Source organism: Neodiprion virginianus, chromosome 2 (genome assembly GCF_021901495.1).
Source record: "Neodiprion virginianus isolate iyNeoVirg1 chromosome 2, iyNeoVirg1.1, whole genome shotgun sequence".
Lineage (NCBI taxonomy): Eukaryota > Metazoa > Arthropoda > Insecta > Hymenoptera > Diprionidae > Neodiprion > Neodiprion virginianus.
The window spans coordinates 13,831,687-13,843,848 of NC_060878.1; the positions used below are offsets into that span (position 1 = coordinate 13,831,687).

At 34.3% G+C, this 12,162-nt stretch overlaps 1 protein-coding gene across 4 annotated transcripts; it reads right to left on the reverse strand.

Moving 5' to 3' along the window:
- Positions 1–115: 115 nt before the first annotated feature.
- LOC124296917 (tax1-binding protein 1 homolog B-like) lies at positions 116–11,055 on the reverse strand. Of its 4 annotated transcripts, XM_046747351.1 has the most exons (9): positions 10,662–11,055; positions 10,527–10,605; positions 9,375–9,566; positions 8,029–8,271; positions 7,483–7,635; positions 6,993–7,401; positions 5,776–6,512; positions 5,478–5,692; positions 116–5,404 (listed from the first exon to the last, which is right to left on the reverse strand). In XM_046747351.1, exons 3-9 carry the CDS (start codon positions 9,558–9,560, stop codon positions 4,741–4,743), a joined length of 2,607 nt encoding a protein of 868 aa, XP_046603307.1. In that variant the 5' UTR covers positions 9,561–9,566; positions 10,527–10,605; positions 10,662–11,055; the 3' UTR covers positions 116–4,740. The 4 variants fall into 4 exon arrangements, with proteins under 4 accessions (XP_046603307.1, XP_046603308.1, XP_046603306.1 ...); XM_046747352.1 differs by lacking the exon at positions 10,527–10,605 and having other exon boundaries at positions 10,642–11,055; XM_046747350.1 differs by having other exon boundaries at positions 10,527–11,055.
- Between the last annotated feature and the right edge of the window lie 1,107 nt (positions 11,056–12,162).

Below are 12,162 nucleotides of genomic sequence, written 5' to 3' on the forward strand. Positions count from 1 at the left end.
GTTAAAGAAGAATCTTCAATATACGTATAAGTAATAGATGTGCATACTTACGTATATTTTTAGAGCACTTCATGATAAATCGATTGACTAAGACAGTTCCTTTTTTTATCCAGCATTAATCCAAGGAAGGATAACGTCGACTTAAGTTGGTTAATATGGAGTGGCCTATATGTAAGCCATTCCATGCAAAATCAATTAACATTAACAGTCACCATTTTTAATTTTATAAAAATTAGTACGGATATTAGTAGCATTTCTAAACCCTACAATTTATTTATTTTTTATCAATTTTCCGTCATTTTATTTTTCGAGCAACGAGATTAAGAAAAGTTATTATAATCACCCCGAAAATTAAAAATTGAGCTTCTAACCGAACTTCACGTTCTGAGATCTAGCTAATCGCATATAATTCAAATAATATCTCGAGAGCGGATTATCAGATTTTTATGATCTCGATCTCAATCGAAGCACTACTTTTAATTTAAAACTGATTATATTTCGAATAGGTCCTATTTTAGTAAGTTTCGAGTTATTTGAATAACGAAATGAAATGAAAAAAAAAGAATCCAAATGCCATCTAGATAACGAATCAGATATAAGATTGGCTTCATAATCGTGAAATTTTTTTTCTAATTGTTTGAGTACTCTGAAAATTTTAGATGGGTAAAGAACAATCTTTAACGTTTCGATAATAAATTCTGAAACATTTTGCACTATGAATAGCACATTGAAATGACGTAGAATGCGAAATTAATTTTTCTTCAATTTTCAGCAGGTACAAGCTACACTAAACGGTAATTAGGGAGAATTACCGAAGCGCATTGTAAAATATAGATTTATAAAATTAAATCCTTTAGGAAGTCAATCGGAAATTAATTGAAATAGGAAATATAATTTCTGTGAAGATTGAAAACATTCGAATGAAATATTATTGCTTTTGAAAATAATCCTTTGTAATTGTGATAAAAATTAGTAAAAAAATTAATTTCACATTGTTCGGAATTTCAATGTGCTTTTCACAGAGTGGAAAACGTTAAACGTTGGTTTTGATAGATTCAAAATTTTCAGTGGTCAAAAAAAAAAATACTAAGAGCAAATGCATTCCACCATGAGACCAATCTTAAAATCGTCAGAACAGAAATTGAAATATTTGAAAATCTTTCGAGAATGGTGAAAAGAAATTGAGAGGGTTATATCATTTCTAACCAAAAGTAATACGATTAAAAACGGTATAAATTGAATGAATGGTGAGCTGTAGAGATGCTAATACTACCCAAAAAATTTTCAACAAAATTAAGAATGGTGAGAGTCAAAATTATTTGATAAGTAAAAAACAGTGATCTTTAAAAATACGTTTGTTAGGTAATTTTTAATGTAGAGAAACGGTACAAATGATTGCATGTAGATACGTAATCAAACGTGAGTTGGAAACAAGACGATAGAAATTAAATTTTTATATGACGTACCACACACGAACGATCAGTTCGGCTAGTTTATTAATGTTTTAAGGCCAACGGATTAGAGTACAAGTCCCGATGTTGGCACTCTGCGTTATGCATTCTGAATAAGAAAAAAAAATGTAAACAAACGTTCGCCTCGTGGAATTGAACTCAATCCGAATGCCTTTAATTAAAGTTCCACTGTACTATAGGTATAACAAGATATCTCATCTACAGAAATGAAATTGTAATTTCCATTGAGATTAGGCATTGAAGTATCCTTGATTGGAAAATTTTTATTTTGAATATCACTTACCCCTCTGTGTTTATAACGTCCATTTTACAGATGAATTGATTTTTGTTAGATTTAATTCGCGTTTATCGGCATATTGAGTCAAGAAATAAAATTTTCGAATCTCAGAACAAATATTGAAATCGTATACATTTAGATATAAGGTACCAAAAATGTATAATATTCACATCAGTGTTAAATCAGATATTTAATATTCAAAATGTCACAAACCTTGGCCATTAATAACTCCTTGTATAAAAACGTATAATTCAGAGATGAACCACAAATATTGTACGCACACTATTCCATTATATATACTCTGTAACAGATTAAGATTTCCTTGTATTACTGCAGTGCTTTTTCACGTACACATATATTAATAACAGCGTTGATGATACCCATCATTGCTGCACCAATGCAATGAAATCGAGTCTGCCGGCCTCTGCATTTATACATACCTCAGAAAAGGAGGGACAGGAGGCCATCAATTATAGACATCGAGAACAATCGGAGTTACTCACTCCGATTCCCGACAGTAGGAATATCCCGTATATTCTGCATATATTTCTTAATAATCTCTAAGTTAATATATCGTATCTTCGGTTCTTGATTACTTTGTAGTTTTTATGAGCACTAGTGCTTAAAAATCGATTTCTACGAGCTAATGCTTATAAAAACTAGCTCAGAAAATAAGATTTGTGGCATTTGCGTACACAGGGATTTTCTGCGCACTCGCCACAAAAATAATTATTACCTTTATGTATGGTAACCATTAGAAAGTTTCAGGACGTAAATACATTTATTGTAAATAAGCATGAAACCAATTGTGGTTCCTTTGTAATATAGTAGTATACATTATTTTTAGGATGATATATTTTTTTCAAATACTCTAGATGAGAGAAGATATTTATTTATTAATTTACAGAACGATGAATTGTATTTATCTTTTTCCAAATTCCGACGACCAATTTGGAAATTTAAAAAGTTTTAACTGAAGCAAAGCTTTCATATTATATGCCGGTATGAATTTGATACTTCATGCATTTTGTTTTTGTGAATTTGTGATTCATTCTACGTATAAGTTGGTGAAAAAAGCATTGAAATATTTCATATTTACAGAATTAACAATTCATCTATTCTCCTGCAATTTCCTAGGTGCCAGTTTCGTTTACTGGATGCTTACGCTTTGCACAGGCTCTGTCACAGAAGTGAAGTTGTGGCATTTACATTTCAACGCAGTTTGCCATGAAAAGTATTCTCATATTGAACTCATAAACCCTAGTGGCCTTAGAAAATTAATTTTAGCCCGTTGGAATAAAAAAGTATGGCGAATTGCAAATTACGGTCATGACATTTCCAAAAGAATTCGCAAGTCGGTGCTATTATAAAAATTATGTATAGGATTACTCTGATAGACTAAAAAAAGATTTAAATATTAATCCGAGTCTCTACATAGATGATACGACTTCAATGTAAAAAAGTTATTCGATTTAAGTAACGTGATTTAGGCACTGTATAAAATAAAATATGTCTATAAGAAACTATTCAACACTGTGTAACAAATCTTCTAAGCAAGCAGAACAACATTAAAATAATTGCTAACGACCCTGCAGTGTAGATACAAGAATATCATTGGTTGTTGACTGATATTTGTAATTTCTTTACATACTTTGCTATTATCTGGGATGATGAAAATAATAAAGTATATTATTTTGACTACCAGTATTTCTCATTCTACCAATTAGATTTGAAAAAATTGACATGTTCCAATACTCTACGAGTAATTTTGATTTTCGTATGCGGCGCGAATTCAAAAACTATGAGTAACTTACTACGCCCAGAACAAAGGGTAAGTCCATCGAAAAACGTGAAACTTGGCAGATTAAATGCCCGGCTGCGCGTGCGCGAACTTTTTAAGATTTTAATGCAGTCTAGCCACCTCAAGTTTCGGTTTGTTAAGTTACTGATAATTGGTACAAGCTGTCATAACAACATTATAATTTCAGTTCGCAGTTCGACACTCGATGCGAGAGACCGCCATATCATGCTACATTTTGAGTACTTTGACTGCCATGCCTTGCAGATAAAAATATTACCGCGATACGATCTTGCCACCAAATACAGTTTCATTATTTTAAGCACATGAAGTCGGTCATTCATTGTCAGTGTGCTGATTTTAACTTTTCTCTTGATATATTTCTGCTAACATTGTGTAATACCCTGGTGATGTAGAATCGATTTTGATTGCATTTATGTCGTGAGATTATAAATAATGAATACTGAGTTGAGTCTTTTCTATATGGTTTTATTAAAAAATAAACTTCGATGTTAACATATTATTTCATTACTGTCCGTGCGTAATGATTTTACTTTCGTCACGTGAAAATTTGAAAAGCAGCATAATCATTTCGTATTCTTTTTTAGCATCTTTTTACGATAACGGTCCTTATCATTAAAGCAGCAGACTAACGCCTGCACAAGTTAGATAAAAGTCCGAATCAAAGATATTGCTCTTAAAATCTGTATCACAAAATAAAATTACGTAAAGTATGAGTACGTGAAATGAATATAAAAAATGTGAAAGTTAAGAAATAGCCCTCATTGACTTTTGTTACAATAGAAGAAAGCATTGATAATACCTAAATACCCAATTGGTCAAATATCAACATTGTTTCATAAACTTTCGACATTCCTTCGAAAATTTACGATTGAAAGTAAATAATATGGTCTTTAACAAATTTCTGCCTTTTTTATCTTAATATAGTTTTAGAAAACCTGCATAGGTATACATATGTATACATATGTACGTGTATACATATTTCAATTTCTGATAGATTACATTTTTTACCAATTCTTGAACATGTTTTAATTACAATGATTATTTCTTTTTCAGGCTGCTCGGGCTGTATTTTTCGTCATTATGAATAAGTACCGTCACTCGTTGGAAACCACTAATTCAGATTATAGAACTGAAAGCTTAATGTCATCAAATTTCAACTTTTATACATTTTAGATAGTTGACAAAGTGGAATCATTAGTTTTTGCAGGTGCTTTCTTGGGTTTGCATTTTGCTTTCAAATCATAATACTTCGTTCTGTAACTCATCATAATTCTGTGAAGTCTTTCATATTCCTCTTTAGCCAATATTAATCTGTGCCTCAAATCATCGACTTCTAACATAGAGCGTTGGGACTTTTCTGCATTACTACAACTAGCTAGCTTTTCAACAGCCAAGAGCACATTCTGTACATTTTGGCTGATTTGTTTCAATTCCGGATTTGAAGAGTAATCGTAACGGGACTTATGATCCTGTGCTTTGCTATCGAAACGGATCAGCTTCTGCAAGAGCATATCATTGTGTTCACCAAGTAACGAACATTTGGTTTCAGCAAAGATTTTTATTTTCTTCATCGAATCTATTTCGTTGTTAAGACATTGCTGCTTTTCTTTAAACTCTTCCAGCTCTAATGTCACCGCTTTTTCTCGTTTCCAAGTAGCGTTCAATTCGTCATATATAGATTCAAGTTGCTCTTTCAAGTGCTTATTTTCGATCTCTAAAGCTGAATTTATATGATCCGGATTTATTTCCGTATTCGTAGGTAAATTGTATTTACTGCTGCGAAGCCTATCCAGCAATGAGTTGTTCTGAACAAGTAACTCTTCTTTCATGAATCTGCGTGAAAATAATCAAACAGTGAAGATCAAATGCATTTGAGATTGTATGGCTATAGCCAAAGATTACTTACTTCATCTTCTGCATTTCATCCTTTAATATTCGAGATTGTTTCTCCTGTTGAGTGAGTAAAGTGTTTTTAGAAACAAGGTTAGCGATCTCTAGCTTGAGTTCCTTCTCGGTAACAGAGAATTTATTTTTCAACGCTTCCATTTCAATGTGTAAATCAACAATTTTTTCGTCCTTGGCAACCAACTGCTGTTGGAATTCTTCGTTAGTAACCTTCAACTGGAAATGATCAAATTTTGCGATATTTGTGGATTCTCGCAAGGATAACACAAATTTGTATCAGAGCAAACATTCATACTTACTGCGAGTATCTCTGGACTGCATGTGTAACTATCAGTGTTACTGACGTTCGGACAGGAAACAACGATTTGATTCTCCAATTTTCTGTCAGGCGAGGGTAATTTGGACTCTAAGAATTCGTTCATCAGTCGTAACTCCACGTTTTCTTGTAACCGTAATTCATTTTCTTTTAACGAATCATCCAATAACTTCGACAATGTGGCAATTTCTGTTTCTGAATGTGAAGATTTACCGGCACTGCTACAACTTTGCTTAGTTTCAGGTGTTTCTTCCTTGTTCAACATTTTGTCGAGGCGATACTGTAATTGAGCTACCTCCTTCTCCAAGTTACAGTGTTCAGGGCAAGTGTTTTTTTGTGCATTAAACGCGTCCTCCAACACTTGCTCAAAGACAGATATTTCATGTTCCAAGGTTGATATCCTCATTTGCAAGTCTTCCGTTACCCGTTGCAGCCTCGAATTTTCAGTTACTAGTCTTCCTTTATCCATGTCGTGTCCATACATGTCTGAATGAACCTTAGACTCCTTTTCGGTCTGCAACTCTTTCTTAAGCTTAGTATTTTCATCAGAGACATCTTCGAATTCTGCTTTAAGTTTTAAATTCTCCACCTGAGAATTGTTCAGGTTGAACTTACACACTTTCAATTCATTTTCGAGGGAAAAAATTTTATCTACCAAATGTGTCCCATGCTCTTCACTTTTTTCAAGTTTCTTACACGTGAGGGCAACCTCGATTCCAGCTGGAAACAAAGTTACAAAATTTGAGTACGGTGAATATTATAAAGTAAATTTCAAAATGATTTATATTATTATTTCACGTCGCGTTATTTGAACATCTGGTTTCTATCCAGAAACTAATAATTGGAAAATAATTGTCAACTTTTTTTGATTGACATGTTGTTTGTCAACTAAATTAACAAGTGCAGTGATGCGGTCTTTGTTTCAAATCTCGTAATTATTTTCCAATTGATGAGGAAGAAACAGTGGAAGTAAGCTTGAAAGCTTTTGTTTCACTCATGATAATTATAAACCTACTTAAGTTCAACGTTTAATGGAATTATATTGTAAACACAGTAGAGTGTTGATAATTAGCCTGATAGAAGTTGAGCAGTTACCAATACTATGATCAAATTAGTGGCAAAAAATGCACTGAATGATAATCGTAGTTTCGTTTAAATAATATTTGACGAGTCAAATGTGAAATTCAATATTATTCTTACATTTTTCTAGGTCCGTTTGCAAAATTTCGATTTTCTTTGTAGCTGCAATTAATTCATTATCCAAGTCTTTGACCTTTGCTTCGAGACGATGCATTTCTGTCTGGTATTCTCTTATCTCAGTGTTTAGGTCTTGAATATCCTCCAGCATATTCTTTTTAAAACACTCTGCGTCGCTCAGTTTCAATTCGGATTCCTCTAATTTTTGCTTCACGCATAACAATTCATCGATGGTATTCAACAAACGGGCAATTTCTGTTTGCAAGGTTGCACTGCGCGTTCCGGATGTACACAAAGTGTCTTGTAGCTGATCTAACCGTTTCAAAGCAAAACTGTGTTCATCTTGCAAACAGCGAAGTTGCGTTTCAAGATTAATGTTCTTTTTAATTAGAATCTTCCGATCTAACTGAGCCTAACAAAAGAATGAAAATTAATCGGCAACATTACAAAATTTACGTACAAGGTAGACGTAATATATTATACTGTAACGCACCTTGAAAAGTTTATCTTGTGCAACTGCTGTTGAGGATCGTACAACAACCATATCTTCCTCAAGGTCACATGTTAACTCTTCGTTGTTAGGAGTGCGCACTTGAAATGGTATACTTGCACCACAAACTGCACCCTCGTTACTAACATAGCAAACCTGATTGAGGGTAAATAGAATTCGAAGATGACCAATACTCATGAAACTGTTTTCATTAAGTATTTTAAAATGCAATGTATTGGGTACGGCTAAGCAATATGGTATTGAACAAACAGCTGATTGTTTTGCATAAGTTTTACAAATATCGAGGCATAGAATACTTCGTGCAAATCTTTATGTTTTCCTCTTCTCACATAGAGTTGATTAGTAGTTAAAAGAGAGGGTTGGAAAAAAACTCTAATAAACTACGACTATTTTCGAGTTGTGTTGAGTGTTTCTGCCAACAAATGGCATGTTCCGATACGTTAAATTCCAATAAGAGAATTAAATTCTTCTAAATTCTAAACTATCAAAAAAAGTATAATCTAATACGATCAGTGAATGCGAACGAACCTGATAGAATTCATTCACATCTTTGGGCAGATCAATAGCTTTAAATACTACTGTCAGGTCTCTTTCACCATTCTCAGGTACTGGAGCCCATTCAAACACAATGTAATCTTTGATCGTTGACCACCCAACAGCAAATAATACTATCCGATCCCCAGGTGTTGCTTCCACCTCCTCAGTCAAAGTGTATCGACACAATATATCACTGTCTGTAGGGTAAGTATCAGCAACTCCATGAAAGACAACCTTGAAAACAGGAGAGCAGTGATGAGTACCTTTCATATTACAAAGAATTGGTGAAGCAAGCCCTTCACGCCTGTAATTGTACATTTTACTTCAAGTGAATATGTCAATATTCTTGCAAAGATTTATTTCAACATTTTTCTTACGAATTTGTTTTTTCCAGAGATATCTATTGAAGGCTCACACCACCCTAAGAGAGTCAAAGAGAAGTCAGTGTCCATGAATTTTTTGCAGCTACACTGATATATATTTTATACTTTCGTCTAACACACTTTTAGTATACGGTTCAAGCTTCTTAAACATGTTTTAAAATTTGTTAAATATTATTATTAATAATAGACAGAGATAAATACCTCTGCACGCGTCATGTTTTTCCAATCTGTAGGAATTATAACTCCTCCTGCACAGTACTTCCGATTGACTTCAAATTCACACCACATATTTTTGATATAATTATCTACAGCGTACTTGAGTGATGATTACCACAGATTAGAGATGAAAAAAAAAAAAAACGCGTTGCATATGGAGGAGTTATCTCTACCATTTAATGCCCTTATATTATGTATATCTCCCAATAATATCTTTATAACACTTAGGAATTCATTCAAGAAGGTCAAAACATATACTACCAGTGCATTGAACGTAAATAAACGAACCGTAAAAATGGAATTTTCATTAAAAAATTTATCACGCCCATTATTTGAATGTAAAGTCTACTATGAATTTCAGATTTTTTCGTTCAGCAATTTTCGAGATCATCGCAGGAGTTATCAAAAAATCGAAAATTCAATTTTGTTTCAATAAAAACATACAATCAGGAAAAGGGAAAATGGAAATTTTTTATACCGTTCATTTGAATGTAACATTGTGTAAACTTCTGATATCTTTTACTGAAATGTTTCAGAGATGATTGCGGAAATTTATTGGGACAAATAGATGTATCCGTCTAATAACAATATTCGTCAATTTAGCTGCAAAGAATTGGTGAATACCGCTTTGATTTTAGACTCGCAGAGTAGTGGAAACCTCTTAAACCAAGTAAATTGTGAATATGCTATGACTATTTCATTGAGAATGTATCTTTATCTTTATTAACATAATATTACCAATGCGTATTGAGATCGTGTCAAACAACTCTGTTGTTCTTTAGAACTCTGATTTAGTTCAAAACATGCAGGTAGACTATAGGTGGACAAGATACCGTCTTCATTGTCGCTATCTACACGATTCAGATTTTCCGTTTCCGAATGAGTAGATGGATCCATTTCTAATTCCTTTATAATGGCCGCCATAATTTGCTGCAACAACATTAGAAAGCATTAACATGTATACTAATAAGCAATTTATACATAGTTTTTTCCTAGTTGGCGATAGAATTTCTCCATGTTATTGAATACATCGTGAATGGAATAGCTATTTCCTCTCTTTAACCAATTAAGAAAATATGATAATAGTAATGCACTTAAAGGATACCTTTCGTAACTCATAAACATAGGTTTTCGTTTTTCTCAAGTAACCACCAAATAAAAGTCAAAAGGACCAACTGCACTAACATCCATACGTAGTGGCTACTGCAGAATGCGTAAAATCTGTGCACATTGACCTCTGATTTTAGATGTGTTTGTACACTTTATACAAAAACAAGTCATTCTTGACCATAATATTGCAGAAAAGGCAATAGTAGCCCAATCTTGATTAGTTGCTTTCTGAACATTCAATGTTGCTGTGCACTTCAATACTCTGATTTGCGCAGCGTAGAATTATAAAATTACTCAGGGAATCGTACTGCGAACAAAATGCAGCAGAGCTTTGCAATGGAAACCTTTGCAGTAGATATACTCTGCGACGGAATGACGCCAACTGCTAATTGGAGTCCGATATAAAATACAAGGCAGCTAAATTCGAACACAATTCAGACTTGTTTAACGATATGATTTTACTAAAATCCAAGTGGAAGGAAAAACTGTGGTTGCAGAAGTCAGATAACAGCAATAGGCTGCGAATGACTTGCAGAGTATGATATGACAAGATCAGATATTTGTATCAGTTTGACTGATTACTCATCCCTACAATTTTTATAGTTTAAGTTATTCGAGATGCGTGAACTCAGTTCTTCTGCAACTTCCAAACCGTCAACAATGTAGTAAACTGTAAATTAATACTTTACCGTATACCTATAATCATAGTATACTGAATACGTAATAGGGTCTGGAGAATTAACGAGCCTGATCAGACGCTAATTAATGTTCTAGTCTTACTTGTTTTCAAGTTTCAATGTAACGTTGGTTGGTGCGTTATGCTGCAAGATTTGCTGAAGAAGCCGAAAGTTCTACGAGTTGATTGTCTGGCATCGGTATTTTTTCCCACACTTACATATTCTTATCCAGGAAAGTATGGCTGGCTAGGTGACGGCTGCTGCTTACACCTTGCCAATTGGATTCATGAAAACAACTGCTGAGATCGTCGATGAATGATCGATGAGATGAGCTGTATCTTTACCACTGAAGAACAGTTCTTTTCCTATGACAGTTATATAAATAAGCCGCACACCACAGTTGTACTCAGCATTTCTGTGGCCTTTGAATGATGGAAAACAAAATAATCTCTTCGTCACCGTCACAAGGTTGTTCGGTTATAGCTTGAGACCTAACTAACGAAGGATTATTAGCAGTTTTCTTGGTGTAGGCCGATTGCAATTGGTCGAATGCTCGTTTCCGAGCACTCTGATACCGTTTGGAACGCTCGAATACCGAGTCGAACGAACCTTATAAATACGTGGCAGAACAGCGTGACGGAATTTATTCACAACCCGCCTGACTACATTTCCAGCTGCCGGCAATTCCCTACTGGTATATAATTCTACACTTATAAAGTGGAGATACGTTTGTCCCGTAGTTTTTTCGTATAACGTCTATTTGAGAAATCCACTAGAATGCGCAGCATCGGTTAGGACCCTATAATCTATTCCATGAAGGGATGGCCGTGGCTTACGCACAAAAGCGGACAAAACGGGCGCCACTATACTCATAATTTTGGTAACCCCAATATACTTCGAAGTAAATTTATTTTGAAAGTGTAAACATATTAATGAGGCGAGAAATGGAAAACAAAAAGTGTATCATGTGATCGAAACGCTGTCCCGGATTTCGCGCCACATGTTGCTACGGCAAAAAGAATCTAGGACTCAAAATCGAACTGTATATTGGGATCTTCATAATTAAACTGCGCATAAGTAGTTAAATTTAATTGCATTCAACTTTTGCAATTAACGATCTTATTGGAAATTAAAAAAAGCAAACCCAATAATTTCTAAATACTCTCGTCGTTGAGCACATACAAAAGCTGCAGTTTTTGTCCAAGAAACTTCTCCGTTTGCACTTTCAAACAAAAAGAACAACCACAGAACTTGGCAACTTCATAATAATCATGACAGTCCAATTAATGCAGTATGCATTTATTCACTGTACCTAATTTGTAGATTACGCAGCAAGCTTGGTGGGATATTTATGAATTTCTATGATCTTATTCTCGACAGGTAGTGCGACTTTATCTACCTACATTGATTTGCGAATTTATCTCTTTTTCAGAAATAACGTAATTTGAATCGTTCGAAAAACACCGAACATCACGATTCGTGTCTACGAGACTACAAAAGCGCATAGCTTCCCGCCCGGTCGCCAAGCGTAAGTGACGTGTGTCACCGATATCGAATCAGATAGTTGGGAGACTTGCCGATTTCGACTGCAGGTGGCGCTTCGGTAGACTTTTCAGAACACACCACGTGCCGCGGTAATCCAGGCACCCGCTTCAACGCTCGTTTGTTTCTCAAATGCCTGCACGTGGCATATTTCTTATTACGAGATTCAGGTATGTAGCCACAAGGTAGATGAAGAT

Excerpts from the sequence above, each read along its gene's own strand:
- LOC124296917 (XM_046747351.1), bottom strand. The coding sequence starts at position 9,560 with ATGGCGGCCATTATAAAGGAATTAGAAATGGATCCATCTACTCATTCG. Across the intron at positions 8,272-9,374 it reads CACGATCTCAATACGCATTG|GTTGTCTTTCATGGAGTTGC; the intron begins GTAATATTATGT and ends CCTGTTTTCAAG. Across the intron at positions 5,693-5,775 it reads GCAGTCCAGAGATACTCGCA|TTGAAGGTTACTAACGAAGA; the intron begins GTAAGTATGAAT and ends GATCATTTCCAG.